Raw genomic sequence first — 24542 nt, 5'->3', positions numbered from 1 at the left:
AGCGTTGGTATCTTTTATGGATGCACATGCACCCGCCAGCCGCCCCTGCAGGCCTACCATACGTCCTATTGGTGGGGCCTAAATAACACAAAAAGGATGTTGATGGGACACTGAAGTGTCGAAGTTTTCCATAGGAAAACGCTAAGATAAAGTGAGCGAGGTTTCCCAGCCCGACTGGTAATATTCACATGTGAATCCATGAAAGATGCCAACGCTGGAGAAATGGAGTTACAGGTAAGAAACTACTCCCTTACCATTGGCTATGGTAAGGGACACCATTTAGGTTTTGCCCATCTTGCAGGGTCAGATACCCGTGGAAGGACGAGCACGATAAGTGCAATAACTGTCTGTGCCTAGACCACGACGTAGCTCTGTGCGCGGCCTGTAGACTCCTTCGACCTAAAACACTTGAGCACTGCGTTAAGCGGCGGGCTGCCTACGACATGTCGCGGGCTGGATCTTCTTCCCCCACGGCTGCACTCGCTGAAAGTGACAGGGGCACTCGTGATGACCAAGCATCCGTACCGGATGCCATCGACCTTACGACAGACCCTTCTAGGTCCGCCCCGCCCATCCCCTCTAGGCCTGACGCAAGTCACGCTGTGAGGACAACATCCAGCAATAGGGGCAAAAAAAAATCCACACTAAACACACAAACCCGAACCCGGTTTCGACGGTTCCGCCGAAAAGGGCAAAAGCACAGACTGGACCACCGAAGATTTCCATGGATTCCTCTGATCTTTAAGATCAACAGCCTTCCCCCGCATCCACAGGAGCGTCTTGCGACTGGGCCTTCGAACATAAAGGGCGCTACCTCAAAAACACATTTGGACGGTGAAGCGCACTTAGCTGACGCTCCGATGCCCCCTAAGGACCCGGTAGGAGAAAAAGCTACCGCTAGGCCTCCTAGTCATACGGCACAGCCTGCTTCGCTGAACATTGCCAAAAGCATCGTGAGAATTAATTCGGCAGTGGGGCTGAAGCCTAAAGAGTCGACGAAGCGCAAGGAGCGTGCCGTGGACACGTCAAAAGATGCTCCATAGTACCCCGGTGCTCACGAGAACTCTGAAGACAGTCATGAGCCTTTGTCTAGCGCTATTAGTAACACATTCGGCGCCATAGGGAGGAAAATGAACATTTTCCACCCATTTACCCTTCTGGTTCGTCTAAATGGACCAGGGAAAAATTCGAAGGGAGCATGGACCGTTTGGAAAGGTTTGGCTCGCTTTCAGAGCACCCTACCGCCAAGAGACCTCGAGAGGACCCCCCCTTCTGTGTCAACTTTGAGATTACCTGGAAATTTAGGACCTTTAAGAATGATTGAGGATACTACCTTCCTACAGGACTACACTGCGGATGACCTGGCGGACGCCATGGAAAACTGGAGGACACTCGTCTGGTTGAAACAGCCATATACGCTCCCTACTCACGATCAGGACACAGATGTCCTATGTTTGGATTCTCCTCCGGCCCGCCAGGCTTCACCAGTAGACTATCAGATGACTTTCAATGCCTAAATTCATTTCAAAATTCCATGTGAACCAATCCATAGAACTACCGACGTTCTTTCAGAACCCCTCAAACATGGGAGAAAGAAGCCTGCGCACACTGGATGTACGCAAAGCAGTCCTGTTTTGCATGAAAAGAACTAGACCACTAAGAAAAACAAATCCGTTTTTGGTTTCAGTGGCAGCAGGTAGAGAGGGAGACCCTGTCTCCAAATCTGCAATCGCTAAAGGGATTGTCAAATGCATCACACTGTTTCTCTTGCTAAGAGAACTGCCCCTGAAGCCTAAAGCACGTTCTAATCGAGGCACTGGGGCTTCTAAAGCATTCATTGCAAATGTTCCCCTAGAATCCATTTGCAAAGCTGTAACATGGAGTTCTGTACATAACTTTACAAAACGCTATTGCCTAGACACTCATTCTAGGTCTGATTCATGGGTGGGACAAGCAATATTAAAGGCATGGTCTCGTAAAAAAATGTATTTAAAAAATAGATAGGCAACATAAAAAAATACTAGCTTTCTCTTTTTTAAAACTTCCTATGTAAAGCTATTCAAGCTCAAAATTCGCAAAAACAAGCACATGGGTGCATCCATTTTGTGAAATGGATGCCCTCCTGTGCTGGCTTTTGTGGCACTAATGAAGGAAAAGCCAGCCAGCTGTAGTAAACAAAAGCTACGGCTGTGTGGCTTTCCCTTCATTAGTGCTGTATGCGGTGGACGGGGACCAGAGACCAGAGCAGGAAAGCTGCAGCTGAATCTCGGTAAGTGCTATTTATTTTTTAAAAAAATAAGCACTAGCTGGGTTTTTTTTCTAAGTTTTCCGGGCTGGAGGAGCCCGGAAAACTTAGAAATAAAACCGCAGCTTTAAAAACGTTGTATTTATGTTTGTGGTCACTTTTGAAGCGACCGCAAACATAAATACGTTATTGTGTTAGAAAATGCTGCGGTTTTTCTTACCAAGTTTTTCAGGCTCCTCCGGCTCGGAGGAGCCTGAGAAACTCGGAAAGAAAAACCGCGTTTTCCAACACAACCGCGTTTTTTCTTCCTGAATCTGCTTTCCCATTTGGGGCTCTCGGGCTCCCCACGGGGAGCTTAGCGCAGGGGCGCTTTGATTGATGCGGGCTCGTTGCTGCCTTGTTACTTCACTGGCAAGAGTCCGACAGGTAGGTATAAGGAGTCTTTTGAACAGTTCTCTAACTTCGTTCCTTTCCTTCCTTAGATGATGGCCGGCGTCCGGGGATGGCGACATGCTGCTGAGATGAGTAGCGCTGAAGGTGAGTGAGAGCGCGATGTACCCCTTTCGTATTTGTATTGAACTGAGTTCTTTTTCTGTGTCTTAGGTGCCGCAACGTTTTCAGCGTGGATGCCGGTTATGAAGAACAAATGCGGTGAGTAAGCGTGGTATGCGGCGCCTCTAGATGTTTCCACGCTAACCTGGAGTGTCTTTTCCCTCTTGCAGATTGATGAGAAGTTCCGGAGACAGAGTTTCCCCCAGAGCAGCTGTGATTCAGGTAAGCGTTTGAAGCTTGTACAGTCTTTAAAAATAAGCGAAGATTTGCAGAATGCTTACTAATGCCTTTTTTTCCTGTTCTTTTCCCTTTTCCTTAAGAAGCGGCGTGCCGGGATGGGAATGACACCGCCGAAGATGACCGCAGAACAGAAGAAGCGATGAATGATGGGCAGAAGCGCCGCAAGGTAAGGCTGTTCCTAACGGTGTTCTTGTAGGAGCTGACCGCAGAAGAAATATGCAGGCCTACTGGAGACCGATCCGAACACGGTGAGAGTCACGCTGCAGGTGCAGAAAACGCAAAGCATGTTTCTCATCCTGGGCGTGGCTTAAATAGTCTCTGGGTATCCCAGGTGTGTCTGGGCTGAACCACACTCAAGACTAGACTGCACATGCAGTTCTGGGAACCGAAATATGTGGGGGCATCCATCTTGTCCCCATCAATGCACTACAAGTCCAATCCCCAATGTTATCCTATGGGAGTGAGAGTCTGGTGCCACAAGCGCCAAGTCTGACTCCAAGTGGGTCTTTGGAGGGATGGAGAGGCCCTTGAGGGCCATGTAGGTCATTGCGGCCTGGCTCCAGCCTGACATCTTGGAAGGCTGGGGACATGAGGGGCAGGAATCATGACAGCAATCCTGTTGAGCACCAAGTCTGATTCCAAGGGATTGGAGCCGGTCAAGGAGGATTGAATGGTTAATGTTGTCAAAGGTAGCTGAGAGATCAAGGAGAGCCAGAGCTGTGCGTCCTTCAGCGACTGCAGTGACGGAGGTCGTCCCAGATAGAGATAAGTGTGGTTTCAGTTCCATGGCAAGGCCGGAAGCCAGACTGAGCTGGGTCTAGTAGGTTATTGAATTCAGCGAAAAGGTGTAGTTTAGACTAGGCAGAGCGGTAAATTAGTTTCACCAGGAATCTGGTGTTCGAGATGGGTCTGTAATTGAATGGCTGGAGGAGGTTGAGACCTGCTTATTTCAGAAGGGGTTTGACGTGCGATACTTTGAAGGGGTCTGGGAAAGAGCCAGAAGTGAAGGAGTCATTGAGTATGGACTTGGCCTGTTCTCCTGCACAGGTGGTGAAGATTTCTTTGAGGAGAGAGGCAAGGGTCAAGGGTGGACCCAGAGGGTCTGCTGCTGGACAGTTTGTGCAGTTCCTCGCTTGAGTTCGGCTTGGGGGAGTTGAGTCAGCGTTGCTTGCGGGGGAGAGCTTAAGCGGCGGTTTTGGGGTGGAGGGGTCAGTTTTTGACGAGAATTGTTATAATTTCCACTCCTTCGGCGCGTGTGCTGTTTGATATGCTAGGATTTACTCCATTGCTTTTTCGGCGCATGACAAATGCAGTTCCACAAAGCTTCTGGTGTTCATTTCTTCCATTCTTTTGAATTCATCAATTGATGGTATAGCAAGTGGTGCCGACACGTGTTTCGACCTATCAGGTCTTTTTCTACACTACCAATTTTTAGTTTTTAATACGAAAAGGTTGGATACATATTTGGCGAGTATTTGGTCCCTAGATCAGGCATTCACCATTCGTGATTGTCTCCTGCCAATGACTCAGCCAACCAATTACCAATGCAATTTTTCAGTACCAATTCCAACCAAGCTTATGGAAATCTCTTCTTTTCTCTCCCCCCTATGTATGAAACACTGTCTAATGAATGCTATATTTAATAATTTGCTTTCAAAATGTATGTACCAATCTGCAAACAAATGAAACTGTTTCTGATGCTTGTTAATCTGCTTAGAATCACATGCTGTGCATATGATCAGACATCCAGTGGTAACCGCGCAGTATTGCATCTCTTCTTTAGGGGAACGAAGGGGGACGTCGGCATAGCCGTGTCTGTAACACTATCCCTATCATGACGTGTGTAGTACCCAAAATCCCTCACGCGCTGAGGTCCCTCAGATAGTTTTTTCCACCCAGATAACTGGTCACCCCATAGCGGAGCTCTTACTAGAGACATTGTTCATCTTTACCGAATTGTCGGTTTATTCCCTGTTAAGTCACTTCGCCAATAACTACATATTTGACGAAGACTACAGGGAATCGCCTACGGCTGTGGATTTCAGCACCTAAGATCGGGCGGCCAGATTGTCCATGTGGTCGGGCCCTCTCGCCGACCTATACAGTAGTGAGAGTGGGGTCGGGGTGGCCATATTGTGTCTTTCCTCCTTTCCCCTCTTTTTCCCTTTCAGTCTGGTCATCCTTCCCTTTTGCTATGGAAAGGACTCTTTTTAGATTTTGTCCTAAGTGTAGGGTCAGATATCCTTGTAAGGACGAACACGGGGCGTGTAACGCCTGTCTTCCCCCTAGAGCACGATGAGCAGTGGTGTGCGGCGTGCAAATCCATTCTGCCTAAGACCCTTAAGGAGCGTCGTGTAAAGCTGTGGGCCGCGTACAGTATGTCACGCATGGAGCCCCCCTTCCCCACCGCCACACCAGCCAAAAGTGACGGGTGTACTTCGGATGACCAAACGTCCAACGCGGATGTTGTAGACCTTGAGGCGGACACTTCTAGAGCCGCCACGCCCGTCCCCAACCCTTCCAGGCTCGACTGGTCTTGCTACAGGGACCACACCCGGTGACGGGGGCGTACAAGCGCATCACACTAAGCACACAACCCCTATGCCAATTTTGACGCCTTCATCGAAAAAGGCGGAAGCGCCAACGGGGCCGCCAAAGTCTTCGCCGGATCGCTCTGATCCAAAGCCTTCCCGCATCCGCAGCAGCGTATTGCGACTGGGTAATCAAAACTAATCAAGGGCGCTACTCCAAAACCTACATGCGTCAAAAGTCGGGAACCCGACGTTTCGACTATTGCCAAGGCCTCGGTTGGCCCAAAAACTATGGCTAGGTCTCTACCCGGAAACCCGACCGCTAAGCCTCCTGGTGGCGCGGACGGTATTTCTACTGCCGACACATCGAAGCTTTTGTCTCACGCCGATTCGGTTAATATCCAACGAAGCATCGGAAGAATCGCAGCGGCGGTGGGGCCTGATCCCGGTTCCGCCTAAGGTTATGGGTCAATCCGCGGAAAGGTTTTCGGCGGATGGGATTTCCAATGAGGCGTACGTAGATGGTCAAGAACATCTCTCAGACACCCTTGGACGTTCCCGTCGACGCCACAGCGCGGAGAACGTCACTTCTCTTCGTGTAGGCCCGTTTGGGTCCTCTAAAAGGACTACAGAAAATTTCGAGGGTTGTATGGTTCGGCTGGAGCGGATTATCAGTTCTTCTGATCATCCGCCCTCAAAGGGCTTGGGTAGACCTTAACCCATAAATTCAAGTCGATCAGTCTCAGGTTTTCCAACAGGACATGATCCATATGGAGCCATCTATAATGAAGAAGAGGAAACAGCCTTTCTCAAACTATGAGGATCAACAGGATACGACTGACAACTGGGAGGAAATCCAGCAGGAAGGTGAAAACCCTTGGACCCAACAAGATCAGGACTCTGATATATTGTGCCTAGATTCTCCTCAGTCCTCCCCTGCTTGCCAGGCCTCCGCTGTGGATGACCAAGTGGCTTTCAACTCCATGTTGAAAAAGCAGCAGAATTCTTCATAATTGTCACTCAAGAGGCTTTGCCTGAGCAGGATTTTGTGGAGGACATTAAGGAAAAACCTCCGGCAAGTCAATCCATTCCCCTCCTTAACTCTGTTAAGAGGCGGATAGCTCCATCTTTAGTCACACCTGCCCAGACAAGGGCCGGGAACCCGAAACTCATTATTTCGGCCTTCTCCTTCTGACCCTCTATATATCAAGGGGCATGCCATCCCGGATTCACTGGTGGTGACCACTACTCGTAAGAGGGCAGGGGTACCCCTTGCCACTGGAGAATCGCCGCCGGACAAGGAGTCTAAAAGATTGTATGCCCTAGGCAAACATGTCACGTCAGCAGCTGCATATACCATTCGGGTTGCTAATAACACTGCGCTATTAGCAAGCTATGCCGATGCCCAATGGAACCTACTCCAAGAAGGCCCTCAGGAGGTCCCGGGACCAGCCAGGACCAAGATTCTCGCCATTGTTGCGGAAGGAAAACTGGTTAACCAGAATGTGGTTAAAAACATCGTGAATACTGCAGAAACATCTGGCAGATCCCTTGCACAAGGGACTCTTCTGAAAAGACACGCATGGCTGCGTACATCGGGTTTTAGACCTGAAACTCCGGCCTCCCTCATTAATATGCCCATCGAAGAGTCAAACCTCTTTGGGAAAGCAGTTGATGAAGCTTTGGAGACAGCCAAGAAGCAGCATGAGACTTTAGTCTCTGCAACAAATTACACAAAAACCCTCTTCCAGAGGGGTAATAACTCTCGGCGGTTCTTTCGAGGGCAAGCTTGTGCCGGTCAAAACTACTATGGCACGGGCAGCTTCAACAATAACCAAACATTTGGAAGCCCCTCTTACTATCCCTCAAGGGGTCAGAAACGCGGCAAAGGTAGAGGCAGAGGCCCCAATCCCAGAGGAGCCACAGCCTCGGGTCAGAAATGACCACCAAGTCCAGGTCCCTTCCCATGCTTCCCCGGTCGGGGGCGATTAACATCTTTCCTCAAGGCATGGGAGGGGATAACTTCCGACCAGTGGGTCTTAAAGACGGTCGCCCACGGTTATTGCGTGATATTCTCCCGACATCCACAGTTCAGACCGCCGCGCTCACAGCGCCTTTCACCAGACCATCTAAACATCCTGACTCAAGAGGTGGAAGCACTGCTGGGAAATTGCGCCATAGAAGCCGTCCCTATTCTTCAGGTAAATGAGGGTATTTATTCAGTGTACTTCCTTGTACCGAAAAGGATCTCGGCATGCGTCCTATTCTAGATCTGCGCCCAGCAAACAAGTTCATAAAACCCCAGAAGTTTTGCATGGTAACACTACAAGAAGTGATCCCTTTGCTGAAACGGAGGGACTTCATGGCAACGTTGGATATGAAAGATGCATACTTTCATATTTCAATGTTGCCAGCCAACAGAAAATACCCAAGGTTCATGACCAGGACAAAACCTACCAGTTCAAAGTACTCCCCTTCGGCATCGCCTCGGCGCCAAGGGTGTTTACCAAAGTCCTGGCAGTGGCAGCAGCACACCTGCGCAGACTATCAGTCCCAGTTTACCCTTACCTCGACGACTGGCTCATTACGGGGGACTCGTTCAACGCTTGTTTTTCGAACACCCAAAAAACAGTAGATCTCCTCTTCAGCCTGGGCTTTTCAATCAACAAAAAGAAGTCCAGCCTAGTCCCCAGCCAAGTAAAACAATTTCTGGGGGGCACTAATTTGGACGGAAGACTGTCTTGTCTTCCCCCTCCAGCGAGAGGGTTCAGAACATGCTCTCTGATTCCTCAATATGTAGCCAGTCGAGAGGTGACGGTACGCAAAGCCATGCGGTTGCTAGGGATGATGGCGTCATGTATATACTTGGTTCCCCACGTGCGGCTGCGCATGCGTCCCATGCAAGAGTGGCTCAACAGCCAGTGGTGTCAGGCCAGTGGACAATGGGAAGATCTGGTAGATGTCTCGCCAGCCCTCGTTCTGTGTCTGCAGTGGTGGTCGAGGGAAAACCTCCTGAAGGGGAAAACCTTCACCACCCCTGCAGTGGAAGCCACTCTCACGACAGACGCATCTCTCACGGGGTGGGGGGGGGCTCACCTTCAGCAGACAGCACACGGAGTGTGGTCCCCTCAAGTAGCATCCAATCATGTAAACTTAATGGAGCTATTAGCAGTGTTCAAAGCTTCGAAAGCCTTTCAGGTACAACTGCAAGGGAAGACGGTGCTGATATTAACCAACAGCACTACAGCAATGTATTACCTGAACAAACAGGGGGCACTCACTCTCCAGGGCTATCCAAGCTGTCCCAAAACATTTGGATATGGGCTCTCAAACACAAGATGTTCCTGATATCCCAACATGTTCCAGGGGAACTCAATCTTCTAGCAGATGTACTGAGCAGTGATTTCCTCTGCCAGAAGAATACAAATGTCGACTGCACGAAGATATTGTATCCAGCGTCTTCGCATGAATGGGGGTACCCAGAGATGGACTTGTTCGCTACTCAGGAGAACGCCCAATGCCAAGACTACACCTCCAGGTACCCCCAGAACCGGTCCAAGGGGAACGGTCTCTGGATAACTTGGTCGGGGAAATTTGTCTACGCTCCCCCCCTCCCCCCCCCCGACTCAACAAGATGCTGCACAAGATGCACCAGGAACCAGTTACCATGATACTAGTGGGCCCGCCAACCCTGGTTCGCTCACCTGATGGAAATGTCCCTCCCACCAGTCAAGCTGCCCTGCCCGTACAACATGTCTCATGGGGGGGGGGGGGGGGGGGAACCCTAAACCTGTGCCCGCAAACCCTGAACTTGGCAGCCTGGCTCCTGAGATCATAGAGTTTGGACACCTGCAACTCCCTCAGAGGTGCATGGACATACTCAGGGAAGCGAAGAAACCTAATACACGTTATTGCTATGCTAGCAAGTGGAAACGTTTTGCCATCTGGTGCAATTCCAAGGGCGTCAATTCTATCGATTGCTCACCCTCTCACATTGTGTTATATCTAACCCACCTGTTGGACTCTGGGTTAGTCTTGAATGCCCTAAAGGTTCATCTGGCTGCTCTGTCAGCCTACACCACATCACAGCAAAAGGTATCATGGTGGAAGATACCGGTGATTAAAGCCTTTATGGAAGGGGTTAAGAGGATTTATCCTCCCATCTCACCCAGCCCCTAGATGGGATCTGAATGTGGTTTTAACCAGGCTCATGGGTGCTCCCTTCGACCCTATGCATAAAACAAGTCTGAAAGACCTGACTTATAAAACAGCCTTCCTAGTGGCTATCACTTCTATCAGAAGGGTTAGCGAACTACAGACTCTTTCTGTTTTAGACATCTTTGTTACAGTCCACAAAGATAGGGTAGTTCTGCGCACAGATCCCAGGTTTGCGCCTACATTTTTTTCGAAGTTCCATGTGAACCAGTCAATCGAACTACCCACTTTCTTCCAGAACCCTACTAACCTGGCCGAATGAAGCCTTCACACAATAGACGTGCGCAGGGCAGTCCTGTTTTACCTGGCAAGAACTAAACCACTAAGGAAGACTAAACAATTCTTTGTTTCAGTGGCAGCTGGTAGATAAGGGGGATCCTGTCTCTAAATCAGCGATCTCAAGGTGGATTGTCCAATGCATCACACCATGTTACACTGTTTCTCTCTTGCGAAGAGAGAATTGCCCTTCAAGCCTAGAGCACATTCTACTCGAGGCACTGGGGCATCCATAGCATTCATTGCAAATGTTCCTCTTGAGTCAATTTGCAAAGCGGCAACCTGGAGTTCTGTACACATTCTAGGTCTGATTCTCAAGTGGGACAAGCATTACTAAGACATCTTTTCTCTACTGTTCCTTCTCATAACCCACCTCCAACTCTGGGTACTGCTCGCTAGTCTATGCACAGCATGTGATTCTAAGCAGATTAACAAGCATCAGAAGACATGCATTACTTACTGTAATATCATTTCTGATGATTGTATCTGCTTAGATTCACATGCGCACCCCCCTGCCTCCCCGCTCGGGGTGGAAGGAACAGACTTCTTGCTACTTCTCTTCATGTACTCCCTCACTATAGCCTTGGGCTCCCTCATGGCAGAAAAAATACAATCGGAGGGACCTCGGCGCATGAGGGATTTTGGGTACTACACACGTCACAATAGGGATAGTGTTAGACACGCCTATGCAGACATCCCTTTTCGGTCCCCGAAAGACGAGATGCAATACTCTGCGGTTACCACTGGATGTCGGACCATATGCACAACATGCGAATCTAAGCAGATGCAATCATCAGTAATGCTGTTACGGTAAGTAATGCATGTCGTGTGTGGAGTCTAGAAAGTTACAAAACGAAAGTAAAGTCCATTTCACTTCACTTGGAAACTGTAGTTTCACCAAGAGAAGGCATTTAAACATTTGGGAAATCTAAGACTTTCTGTGTCACTACACTGACGGTGCTGTGGGACAGAATGTAAAGATGATGCCTATGAAGTTTGTCAGGTTTCAGTCAAACGAATCAGAGTTCAAATCACATTTAAAATACCAGAGAGTGGGGGGAAAAAGGTCTCCTTCTCTCCAGGTAAGAAATTAAAAAGTCCTTGAGACAAGCAAAAGTGCTAGGGGTCTTGAAGGTAGAGAGGAATTGGATGACTTGCTGGTGGGTATTGGTGTGAGGTGGAGAAATTAAGAGGCAGGTTGGAGGGGTGGGACAGTGGGTGTCGGCTTGTATGTTTTTAAACTTTTGTTCATATGTTTTACCTTTGTTCTCAGTCTATTGTAGGGAACCCCCTTCCTGATTTTTCCTACTTGTCTGTATCCACATCTGGTCTCACAAAATCGTTTTTTTCTTGATTTTAATGTTCTCTTTTGCAGATCGGGATGGCTCTTTTGGGGGCAGAGACCGTGACCGAAACCGCGACTCTGACAAGACAGACTCCTCAGATTGGAGGGCACGACCTACCTCAGATACTGGCGATGAGCCTCCCCGAAGAAGTGATGACAACTTCGGAGACAGTGAGTTATGGGAAACGGGCTTCAGCTAATATAGGCTCTAGAAAATTGAATGCAGAGATCAAAAGTTCACAGGTTGAGCTATTGTGTTCCCAGCTGCAGTCGCACTCCTTACAAATGAGACAAGACTGCCTATTTTGAAACTGAATTAACTTTTATAGCAGTTTTATTTCAGCAATTGTAAGAACTTGCAGTGCACCGTGTTATTTTTAGATGAAATTGTTAGAGGAGTGAGAAATTAATATTTGAGCATGAATCTAGTAGGATTATGAGCACCCAACCCGGATCAGCAATGCGTGGAGACGATTTCCAGAACCGGGCTTGCTGCATTCTGATCTGTGCAATTGTTGCAAATGTTTTTTGGACAGTATTGTCCTAATATCAAATATAGGGCAAACATCTTAAAGTAATGAATGTTATCCTAATTATAGTTTAATTCTAAATAACCTTTCTGCCCTAAAGTCATCTACAGATCTATTTTCGGCATTGCACTTGTTTTGGCTTTCATGTCCGTGTATATGCAAGTTAAAGTGGAAGGAGATATTTGGTGAATGACTTCATATATGCTTTGGATTTCAGCAGTGATTGATTTGCAGTAAAACATTACAGTAACACAATGAATTATAACTTTCTCAGTGTGAATCTGTTTGGATCTAGTTGCTGTGCACAAGTCTCCATCTAGTCATTGGTCAGGAAGGCGTCCACTTGTAGATTTTTAAATGTCACATGGACCATTTCAGTAACTAAATGTATTTGATGTCTAGTTACGCAATGATCCCTTGAGTAAATGCCATGTTAATATTACTTTTCTTTTAACGCTGTTGGTTTGGTCATGGCGAAAGATAAAGCTTTGAAATGTTGGCCTTTGAGAAAAGTGACCCATAATTTGCTTAGGGTTTCGATGCCTGGCAGGTTGTAATGTACAAAAGATGCAGACTGTTGAGCAGTTTTTGTACCACCCTCTGTTGAAGGTGTTACAATCACTAACCCTAGGGCAGAGCCTAAAACGCCTGAAAAGAAAGGGAAGCCAAACTTCTTAGTTTAATGTGGTCAGAGCAACCAGGCTTAACTCATTGACTCGTTGAGCCCTATTAGCAGTCCAGGATGATTTACTGGAAGCTGCAGACAGGGGAAGCAATACGATACTGTTGATGCTCGACCTGTCTCCTGCATTTGGTACAATTAACCACAAGATCATACTTCAACGGATCGGAAATTTCGGCAGAGCAGCGAAAGTAGTGGTGGACTGGTTTGACTCCTTCCTACAGGACAGAACCCATCGGGTGATACTGGGAGCATTCCTCTCAGAGCTAATTACAACTGAGGTGCGGAGTACCCCAGGGGTCTTCGCTTTCATCTCTGACATCTTGAGGAAACACGGTTTACGATTTCACTCGTATGCTGACGATACACAGATTTATTTGGAGACGATCTGCCCGAGGCATTTGAGATGATAGACCAGTGTATGCAAGATATAGAAAAAAATGGATGCCCTGCAACCAACTACAGCTTAATGTAGGCAAAACAGAAGTAATATTTAGATCGGAGAAGAAAAATGGAGAGGAAGATATAAATATAACTCCACAGATCCTGGGTGTGAGCATCCCGTTCTCAAAGAGTGAAAAATCTTGGTTGTATCTGGCAAGAAAATCTGGCCAGTGAAGACCAGGTAGGGGCAAAAGTGAAAGCAGTATAGTATTCCCTGCGTCTGCTTAGGAATGTACTCCCCTTTTTAATACCTCAAGATCATGCTGTGGTTGTGGGAGCTTTGGTAAATTCCCACCTTATGACCGGGATCCCTGGGAAACAAATGTCAAGACTACAGAGGGCCCAGAATGTGGCAGTCCACAGCCAGGAAAGCATTCCACTGGCGGCTGGTGGAGGATCGTATCAAATTTAAGGTGGCATGTCTGGTGTACAAGTGCCATCATGAACTTGCACCCAGATACTTGAATACAAGAATCCACCAGTACTATCCACCCAGAGACCTCTGATCAGGAGACAAACTCCTGATTCATGTCCCTAGGACTAAACGCACCTTCAAAGGTGACAGGAGGTTCTGTGTTTGGTCCTAAGTTGTGGAACCAGCTGCTCCATGGCATAAGTTCATGTACCACATTGTCAAGGTTCAGAAAAGAACTGAACACCTTCCTATTTAAATGAACCTAAGCTTTTTAGGGCAATTTTAGGGCGATTATAGCCTTCCACAGTGGTATATCCAATCCTTTAGTTAACATCTGCGCCCAAATGCAGTTATCTGCCTGGTGCGTGCAAGAAATTACTCAAATCAAATTGAGGAGTAGTAGATAGACATAGGTACAATTAGTCCACGCACAATTCCAGAAAATACAGTACTGATATACTGAAAAATATAGCCTTCAATAAAGTAACTTCTGGGGCTTCTGCTTACATACACATGCTTTGCAGTCTGCCATCTAGTTGTTTGTGCAGAGGATTGCATGCCTCATTCAAATTCAAAAAATGGTTGTCAACAGGGGACATACCTGGAACATTATCGCTACCCTGTGTGGGGTACCCATGATCCTTCGTGTGTTGACATCCTCAGATTTCTTTTTTCTGCCATTAAGGTTGTAGTCAAAACATGGAGCTTTGGTTATTCTGAACAGCTCTGTCGAGGTCAAAGCTTATATTTACTGACTTCAAGACGTTCAGCGTGAGCGGCAGCTGTCGACATTGATGTGGTGTGCCTTTTGGCATGATGTCTAAGGACGCTACAGTATGGACAGTGGGGGTGGTCAATAACGTTACCCACTGAAGCACTTTATTTGCGGGGATTGCCTTTAATCTCAGACATTTACGCTAATAAGCTTGCTAGTCTTCTTGCCACTTCATGGAGAATACCCCATAGTCCTACGTCCCGTCCCCTTTCCTCCATACTTGTGGGACATCTCTCCGTCCTGTGGGACGGGACCGGAGCACTTTGTAAAAAGCATCCACATCGCCCATCAGTCCTTTTCCCTGCGCGATCAGGGCCGGATGCACTTGCATCCTCGGAAGATTTTCTTCCCTTTTTTCCTCTCTGGCTCTCGCTAACGTTCGTTTACTAGTCTGTCTTTCAAATTAGACTTTCCAGATTGTTCGTGTCAACGTCGCTTCGCGAGGGCGGATCCCCCATCCTCTAGAGTGTTTGGGTCCGGAACACCGCTGGGACTCCTGTTTTTACTGTGACTCCCTTTCAAGCGGGCACTTCAACGTCGGTTGGAGCGGTGGGAGGAGGTGTTCTGACAAACTCCTCCTTTGCATTTTCAGGCATTCATCGACGAGAAGAAGAAACGCCCAGTAAGTTCTTTACTTTTCAGAGCACCCCGGCCCGGGGATACCTTTCTGGGTTCCTCTCGGTCCGGGAGGGGCGTTGATCGCTCTGTCACCGGGGTTCGCCCTGAGGTGCCCGTTGGGCCTAATAATTCTACCGGAGTTTTCTCTGAGGGTCTCCCTAAGGTGCCTGTGAACACCGGAGTACGCTCCGAGGTCCCTCCTGTGGGGGCTGTTTGTAGACCCAGTTCTACTGAATCGTGGGGTACCGGAGCTCGCTCTGAGGCCTGTAGGCTTCCCTCAAAAACAAGACCGCGGTGCGCCCGAGGCCTTGGCTGGGCTGGTTGTTACCGAACGGATGTTCGAGGCCCGTGCAGATGAGGCTGTTACCGGGCCTCTGTCCGAGGTCCCTCGTTCAGAGGCTAAAGCTACCAACAGTTCTGAGAGGCCGGACAAGGCTTTGTCAGTGAAAGCGGTTGCTCACTGTTCCCGCTCTTGTGCTGATAACAGATCTGTTGAGGGGGCAAAGAAGCAAAGTTCTTCTTTTACCGGCAGTGCCGAGGTCCTTCCTTCAAAGGCTAATTTGATGGTTGGTATGTCACAAAAACATTCCAGGCCCCATAGTACCAGCTCGGCCGAGGTTCCTTATGTTAAGGCTAAGATTAAGACCCCTGATCCATCAACGAGGACCCCTGCCTCACTTCCTCACATGCCGCAGTTCCCCTCAGATGAGGACAAAATGGTGCCCGTTCCCGCCACGACCACGGCGGCCATTTTAGGTGCTACCCGCTACAACTACGCCATCTGCCTCTGGTGTAGGGCGCAGTCCCTTAGGTGAACCTAAGGTCCCTTGTGCGCATCCTTACGGGCCGGTTTATGATTGGAACGCCCGGATGCCTCTTCCGCACAATGTTTAGTTGCCCGCGGGGGCGGCTCCTTTGATTTATGTGGAGGGGCCGGTGTGGCACCCTTCCCAGTTACGTCCCTGGATTTGTCCACCTCATGAGAGGCCGCCTCAGGTTCCAAAGCAGTCTCCTGAGGACGCTTTTTTCGGTACTTTTCAAACGCTTATGCCCACCGACCCTATGAGGGAATATTTCAAAGGGCTTTTCAAGGAGATATGTCCACCTGTGCCTCCACCTGTTCCTCCGGTGGTTCCGCCGGCGCCTCCTTTGCCTGTGGTGCCTCCCCCAGCTCTTCCGCCTGTGCCTCCATTGTCCCCAGTGGACAAGGCAGTGCCTGACACGGCTCAGCAGGATCCTGACCTGTCGGATGACACTCAAGGCGATCAGGACAACGAGGACCTTCCCCACTCTATCAGAGCCTTTCAAGACCGGGTACTGGACATGATGAGTTTCTTAGATGTTCCGGTGCCCGAGGGACCCGCTCCGCACGAGGGTGTGCTTTCTAGGACGTTCACCGTGTCTCCCTTGGAGCGTGCCGGCCTGTTCCTGCAGAAGGACGTTCTGGCTGAAGAGTCTGAGAAAAGCCACACTCAGGACTTTTTGTCAATAAGAAGATTGACGCGAGGTACAGGCTGAATTCTTCGGAAGAGGTGGCCCTGTCGTCTTGTCCGCCTCCCTCCTCCACAGTGGTGGCTGCGGCTACGTTGCAATGCAGACCTGCAGCATCCTCTTCCACGACGGCTACTCAGGTCTTGGGAAAGGAGGAAAAGCTCCTGGACTCCCTAGGGAGGAAAATCTTTGCCAACTCAGCCTTTGCTGAGGCAAGCCAACGCTGAGTTGATATTGGCGGGGGCTAACATGCAGATGTGGAAAGGTCTGTCGGCGTTTGAGGAGCACACCCCGGTCGAGAAGTTGGAAGACTTCAAAGGAGGCCTTTCTGATGCCAGGGTCTTGGCCCAGGATCTCCTGGAGGCTGCGGCTCACCACGTAGACACCTCAGCTCGGGGCCTGATGCTTTGGGTCGATACCTCATGGCAGGCGCGGCTGCATGCCACTAAATTTTCTAAGGAAGTGCAAGACAAGGTGTTGGACCTTCCATTCGATGGTAAGGAGCTTTTTCATTCTACTACTGATGTAGAGCTCACCAAGACCAAGGATAGCACTCAGACGGCTAAATCATTGTCTGTTATGGTCAAGACTCCTTTCAAATCCCAGAGACCGTTGTCGCAAAGTCGACCCTACTCTAGTTTTAGGGGCTTCCTCGACTGCAAATCTCGCAGAGTGGATACTCCTGCGGGGGAATAACCGCCGTAGACAACAACGCATGCAGTTTTTCTCCCGCTCCTCAGCTTCATCAGGTTCAGGTGGCACCACCACCGATAAACTTGCCAAATTAGGGTTTTCAGCGCTCGCACGGGACCCCGGTGGGAGGACGCATTGCGTCTCATTGGGATGCGTGGCAGACCATCACAGAAGACAGATGGGTCTTGTCAATCGCTCGAGCGGGCTTCCGCTTACCTTTACCCCCTACCCCACCCCTCAACCCTCCTTTTCAGCTGTCGGGCTCACCCTCTCAAGGCCGAAGTTCAGAAACTTCTGGACCTCCGAGCTGTGGAACCCGTTCCCCTTGGGGAGCGAGGGGAGGGCTTCTACTCCCGGCTGTTTACGGTGCCCAAACCCAACCAGGCTGGCCTGTGCACCATCCTAGACCTTTCCCAGTTCAATCTTTTCTTACCCCCAAGAGAAATTCAAGATGATCACGCCCAGCCAGATACGCTCCTCCTTACAGATGGGCGATTGGCTCAGCGTTGTGGATCTTCAGGATGCCTATATGCATATCCTGATTTGGAATCCACACAGGAGATATCTCCGCTTCTCTTTGGGAGAGGAGCAGTTCCAGTTTCGGGTGCTTCCTTTTGGCCTCAGCTCGGCATCGCGTGTCTTCCTGAAGATGTCGGTGATTGCGGCCTATCTTCGTCTCCAGAGTATCCATGTGTATCCTTATTTGGACGACTGGCTCTTACGCAGCCCTTGTCCGCTGGCAGCAGTGGGCAACCTCTCCAGTCTCTCCTTCAGCTTGTGTTCTATCTTGGGCTGTCGATTTAACTGGTGGAAATCCTCCATGACGGTCTCACAGGACCTGATCTTCCTGGGTTTTTGTTGGAACACAATCTACTGCAGAGTGTATCTGACCGAGGACAGAATGGCGCATCTGTTAGCCACGTGTCAGATGTTTGCGCAGTCGGAAAGCATGTCGGCCTGGTGGTTCCAGAGGCTTCTGGGTCTCATGGCCTCGTGTGTACTGGCTCTTCCTCTTGCTCGTCTCAAAATGAGACGGACCCAGATGGCTCTTCGGAGTTTATGCCATCAGGCAGTGGATCCGGATTCCATGCGGATAATGATTCCAGATTCCATGAGTGGACCTGGATTGGTGGTCATCTCTCAGCAATCTGTCTGGGTGCGCGGGTTTCAGGACCCGGTCCCCATGGTGACGATCGCAACAGACTCCTCCCTTCTAGGGTGGGGTGCGACGTTAGATCTTCAGGTTTCTGACCTCTGGTCGCCTCAGGACAAGCTCCTGCACATAAATCATTTAGAGCTTCTGGCGATCTTCCTAGCGCTCAGGGCATTCAGACCGCTCATTGTCAACAAGGTGGCCCGCATAAGAACGGACAATGTGGTGTCAATGTATTACATATAAACAAGCAAGGGGGAACAAAGTCTCCCCCTCCCCCCCATGGACCTGTCCATCAGATTTGGGAGTGGGCCGTGCTTCATGGTGTCTGGCTGCTTGCAGTGCACATCCCGGGCCAGCTGAATGTCACAGCGGATGCCTTCAGCCAGCGGACAGTGGTCCGCTATGAGTGGGAATTGAAGGCGGAGGTCCTCTCATGGATTTTCTCGCGCTGGGGCACACCGGAGGTGGACCTCTTCGCTACGGTGGCGAACAAGAAGCTTCCTCAGTATGCCTCCAGAGGGGGGCTGGGAGCCTCCTCTCTGGGGGATGCTCTCGAGATTCCATGGCACAACATGAAAGCTTACGCCTTCCCGCCTCTGCCTCTAGTTCACCGTGCAATTTGGAAGTTGAAGAACTCGGCAAACTGTTCCCTTCTACTCATAGCCCCGTGGTGGCCGGCCAGGTTTTGGTTCTCAGAACTTCAACACCTGTCGGTATATCTGCCGATCAGTTTACCAGTAACTCCCGATCTTCTTCGCCAAGGGGAACAGATGTGGCACCCCCTCCCCACAATCGCTCAGCTTGGCGGCATGGTGCCTGAGTTCAAGTCTTTAGAGCATCTGAGTTTGTCTGCGGATAACATGCACATTATCCAGGCAGCCAGGAAACCCTCGACCAGATCTCAATACAAGAGTAAATGGCTCAGGTTCTGTCTTTGGTATTTGGAGAAGAAGTTTGATCCGAGGGTGGCCACGATTGACACGGTGTTGTCCTTCGTGTCCTCCCTAGCAGAGTCAGGGGTTCATGTCCTGTCATGCAGGACTCATCTCTCAGCGGTTTCCGCTTACCTTTCTACAGACGTATTCTTATTCTTTAACCCAGTGGTGAAGAGGCATTTTGCTGGCTTGCCACGCCTCTACCCTCCGGTTTGTAATCCGCACCCGCCAGGGGACCTAAATGTAGTCCTGACGGCGCTGTGCCATAAACCCTTTGAACCAATGGCTATGGTAGACCTCAAGTACTTGTCTTGGAAAGTGTCCTTTCTGGTCGCCGTTACGTCAGCAAGGAGAGTTAGTGAGCTCCAGGCATCGTCGATGGAGCATCCTTTCTTGGTCTTTCACAAGGACAAGGTAGTCCTTCGGACAAACCCGGCTTTTCTACCGAAGGTGGTGACCGAATTCCATCTAAATCAGTCGATCTCCCTTCCGGTCTTTTTTCCGAACCCTGCCTCAGAGGCGGAAAGGGTTCTACACTGTCTTGATGTCCGAAGAGCTCTTAAGTTCTACCTGGACAGGACTTCCGAGCTTAGGAGTTCTCAACTTTTTGTGACCTTCAGTAACCCTCAGGGCAAGCCACTTTTTCTAGGTGGATCGCCGCCTGCATCACAGTCTTTCACTGTCCAAGGGCTGAAACCTCCTAAGGGTATCATGCAGACCTGGTGCGGGGCAAGGCAGCCGCGGTTGCTTTTCATAAATATGTCCCTGGGAGTCCATCGCTAGGGCAGCTACTTGGGCCTCCCCATCTGCTTTCTGTAAACATTACTGTCTCGACATGAGCTCAAGAGCTGACGCTCAGTTTGGTCAGGCTGTGCTGAAGAACCTGTTTCAGTAAGGGGTTTTTCCATCCACCCTTAGTTCCTGTAAGGAGTGCTTGGGAATCTCACACAAGTATGGAGGAAAGGGGACGGGACGGTGAGTAACCTGATAATTTGAAATTCTGCCCGACATGCAAAAAGTTCCCTTGGCAAGAATACGCACTCTGTATTCAATAACTGTCTTCTAAGGGACCACGATGACTCGAGGTGCCGAGCTTGCAAGCTCTTTAAACCAAAAACCCTTAAGAAGCATTAAACAAAATGCTGGGTAGCCTATCCCCTGCAGGCGGAAAAAGCCTTGAGCGACTCTGCAGATTTAGTGCAAGAAGTCGAGGTGGAAGAAGCAGGCAACTGCTAAGGGCAAAACATGAGGAAAAATCTAAATTGTCCTTGCAGCTGGCCCCCAGCTTTGAAGGGCAGAATTTGGGTCAAGCTGTCAACAGTCCGTGACGTCCACAAGGCTACTCGCAATAAACAGAGACCCAAATCGAAAGGGGACACTAGACACATTTTTGCGTGATCAATTTGCCGCCAAGGCCTAAACCAACAGTTGTACAGTCCACTTTACCACTGATGCCTTAAAGTATAGTCAATCAGGATGTTTTAACGTTTAAGCCGATGATCAAACAATCAACTTTTGCGTCAAAAGCAAAACAAAACACTGCTCTAAGCTAAGGTTAGACAAATCCAGTTCCAAGGATGTTTCGACGTTGTTGGATAAGATTTTCATATTCTTCTGATGTGTCAACCCTAGAACCTTTTGCTTGGTCTTGGTGGTGTTGAGGAGATTTATCATGTGTATGCTTCATCCCCTCTCCTAGTGAGACCCCCATCAGTTTGTGCTGGACTTCTGGAACTTTTTTCTGAAATCCCGAGTGAGTGGAGCCTTTTTCCACTCATTCTTATGGGCTCTGTCGTTTGGAGCTCTATTTTTTGTATTTTAGCTGTCCTATGGAGTCCATACTCTTACATCCCGTCACCTTTCCTCCATAATGCATGGGCGTCCCTCACGAGGAACGGGAGACGGAACCTTTTTCACCAGAAAAGAATCTTCTTACCCTTTAAATTTCAAGGCGTGGCCCTGGGAGCGTGTGCTCGTCTGCCTCTGCCCATTGGCACCACTCCTCTGTCAACTTTTATGCGACAGGAACGGGCCGAATTCACCAGCGCTCCTGGGTTTGGCTTTGGCCATGTAATGCCATGAGCTCTTCCCTGGATATTCTATTTTTGTCTTTTTCTTTTCAATAGGTACTTGGTCCTCCTACGCCACGCTCCTCCCGGGTGCATGTCGGCTTCAGCGGGCTTCAGCAGGTGTCCAGCCTGCGAGGGGCTCTCCCCTACAACCGACCCCCATACCCTTGGCCTCTGTTGCCTTGGCCCAGACCACAGCTGTCGAGGTTGCTCCACGTGCAACGCATTGATTCCACCGGCACTGAAGAACAGGCTAGCTGGATGGAGCTCTTCCAGAGGTCACCTCCGGAGGACCTAAAGGACTTCATCAAACATCGCTTGAGGTCGAAGGGAAGGCCTCTATTCACCATCGCACCCCGTAAGGGCGACTCCTTCCCAAAGAAGCGCCTGACCAATAGGAACCTGTCTGGTTCAAGCACCAGCACAAGTTCAGAGGCTAGACCTGCTACTGGCCTCACGGCCGAGGGGGTCTCCGGATACGTCCGGTGTCATTGCTGAGGGACCGCAAGGTTCTTTTACTGGGGTTACTTCCGAGGGGCAACACCCTAGTACCAGCATGTCCGAGGGGCCGCATCACGCAGCACTACCGGCAGCTCTGCCCAGGGCAATACGCCTTCCAGTTCACAGCTTGAGGTGCGTGATAGGCTTTTCGTTCCAACACCAAGCGTCTTGGATGAGGCTGGTTCCAGTGAGCCTGGCACCACGACTTTGGCACGCAGCTCGACAAAATGGCAGCCGCGCCAGACAAGCTGGCCCTATTGCAGAGCGGGTGGAGGAAAGAGTCACAAGGTGGGACTGGTGCCAACCAGGTGTTTGGCCTACAGCTTTATCCATCAGCAGCGCAGGGCAGGTTTCCCCTGCACCCCAAGCAGAGTGTGCCCCGGCCCCAGCTGCCCTTGCCCACTCTGTCAATAGCGCCTGCCGCCTCTACATCCTCCTAAGACAGGTTCTTCAAAAGGTTCCCATCCTCCGGAATGCCATCAGGGACATGCTCCCTCAGATCACCCCACTGGCACCCATAGTCATTCCTCCGATGGCTCTGGTACCGCAAGCCCCAGCACAGAAGCCGCTCTCCCAGCCGGCTCCTCCGATTCCAGCTTCCCTCCCTCCCACAGTACAGGCGGTTCCACACCAGCCTCCGCAGTAGCTAACGGCTCTGGACTACACTACATAACCCACGGCGCCCATCACTCCTCCACCAGCTCTGGACCCCCAGAGGCTGGCGGACACAGACTGTCAGGGAGAATTCTGTGTTTAAGCTGAATTTCCTAACCTAGTGAGTCCCCCAGCAGCTTTGCTGGATTTTTGGGGTTTATTTTTTTCTCCTGCCAAGAGTGAGACTTTTACCCTCACTCTTGGGCATGATTTGAGTGGGTTTCTTTGACTCTAGATGTGTTTATTGGGCTGTGGGGTCTTTTACTCCATAGGGCTTCATGTGTTTTTGTGATGTTACACAGCACCCTCAGTGCAGTAACACAGGGGTGTCATAGTGACCCCCCAATATAGACTCCATACCCTGGGACTGACTACTGTCTCACAGGGCATGTAAATTCACCATTGACTTTACTAGTCTCAAATTCTGAACAGAACCAGTACAAACCATCATATTGTGGACGTACTAGCCGGGGCAATTCGATTGCCCCGGGGTCTGTTAGTCGAGGGGGCACGTCTCCGTCCCCCTGATTTTGGCTTGTGGCAGTGGATACTATTTATATTCGACCGAAAATATATCTCTATGGGATTTCCCATTGTTCGAGGCTACCAACTTTAATTATTTAATTCCTATAGCCTCGAACATACCGGCGGTTTATTTATTTAATATTAATTTTCCGGTTGGTATTTTTTGCCAGAACTCTGTTCTAAAATGGCGTTTGTGTTCGCTTCTGTGACTCCAACCCAAGTTGAGCTCTTTGTTCCACTTTTTGGCGGGCTTCTCCACAGAAGCCCTCCAAAGTGGTGCCACTCTGTCTGGGGTACTTAGGAGGGGTGGAGGGGGATTTAGGCACCCTGGACTGAGTTGCCTTGGCAACTCCAGTCGCACTCCGTCCTGATTGGCCCAAGTGGTGAGCCGGCCGGCTCACCACTTGGCATGTTTGAGTGACAGCTAGGCTGAGTGAATGGGGGTTTTCTGCATAAAAGCGGGGCTTTGGGGACTGGAACTTCAGAAGTCGCCACAGGACCGAAGAATCCGACGAGGGAGAAGCTGAGCCGACCTGCTACGACGACACCACCGGTGGAGCCCTGCTGAACCGTCTCGCCACTTTTCCCAACGACAGAGGAGATCTTCAGCCCGGAGAGTCTTCTTCCTTCGACTGGTGAGGATCACCAGTCTGCTTCCTTTTTCGCTTCCTGGAGCATCTCGTGGCCGCCTTGCCTGTGCCAAGCACCCCGTCAACAGGAGAAAATTGTCCCCTCTCCCGTTTAGCCATTTGTGTGTAGCCCTCCTGTTTTAAATGGGGGCATAAACTTGTTCCTTACTTGTCGTGAACTGAATCAACACTAGTTATCAGGAAAGGGGACTACTGAGGAACTCTTCACATGACTCTGCACGTGGTGGTGGTCTACATCTTTACCTATATTTCATTCAAAGGCCACTTTTTTAGACCAGGCTCTATATTTGCTGAAAGGAAAAAAGACCATATGCGAATAGTTATAATAAAAAAATAATTTATGCAGTGAAAGGAACCAAATTGTATAATATAATACAAGTGTGTATTGAACAGTTTACAGTGACACATATATACAAAGGTGAAACAAAAGTAAAACAAAGTATAAACATGTTGCACTCCAACTCCTTAGTGCTCAACAATTGGTGTACAGTGAAAGCAAAAAAGCCTGAATCTGGCCTAACTACTTCTTGTAGCCTTTTTTGTGTGACATATAATCAAACAGAACAATTATTGGACCTGTGTGAAATATCACATGAATCTTGAGGCTCAGTTGCCTCGAGGGTTGGTATGCTGAGCAAAGTGTTCTCAATAGTTCTCACAACTTCAGTGCTCAGGGTTGACTTTTTAGGGTCTGAAGTTTTGGACTATATGGGATATCTCTATTTAGCCAACATGCTTTTCAAACACTCATTTAACACACTAGGGGCTGGAAAAGAGGGTACATAGTCTGCCCTCAGTCTTCATCTGTGTGCTGTTGAGTAGATGCACGTTTCGGTGCTTAAAAGTACTTGCCCAGTACTAGGCACCTTCTTCAGGGCGTCCAATTGGTAGACCCTGTGTGAGGGAGCAGAGAAATATGGGGTTACCTCAGGTTTAAATAGCCGATAGTGCAGTTTAGGTAAATAAATTAAGACACTCTCTGTACCGGCTAGGCGTGTGG

The 24542-nt window shown here is 49.5% G+C and overlaps 1 protein-coding gene across 5 annotated transcripts in view; it reads left to right on the top strand.

Moving 5' to 3' along the window:
- EIF4B (eukaryotic translation initiation factor 4B) overlaps positions 1 to 24542 on the top strand; it is a 968554-nt gene that overhangs the window by 383509 nt on the left and 560503 nt on the right. For all 5 annotated transcript variants that reach the window (XM_069653628.1, XM_069653629.1, XM_069653624.1 and 2 more), the window contains exon 6: positions 11435 to 11575. In XM_069653628.1, the coding sequence (XP_069509729.1) occupies positions 11435 to 11575 (141 nt within the window). The remainder of the gene's footprint in view (positions 1 to 11434; positions 11576 to 24542) is intronic.

The sequence above is a fragment of the Ambystoma mexicanum genome, chromosome 3q, assembly GCF_040938575.1.
Source record: "Ambystoma mexicanum isolate Mex_15411 chromosome 3q, UKY_AmexF1_1, whole genome shotgun sequence".
Classification (NCBI taxonomy): Eukaryota; Metazoa; Chordata; class Amphibia; order Caudata; family Ambystomatidae; genus Ambystoma; species Ambystoma mexicanum.
This window is presented reverse-complemented; position numbering and strand designations above follow the sequence as displayed.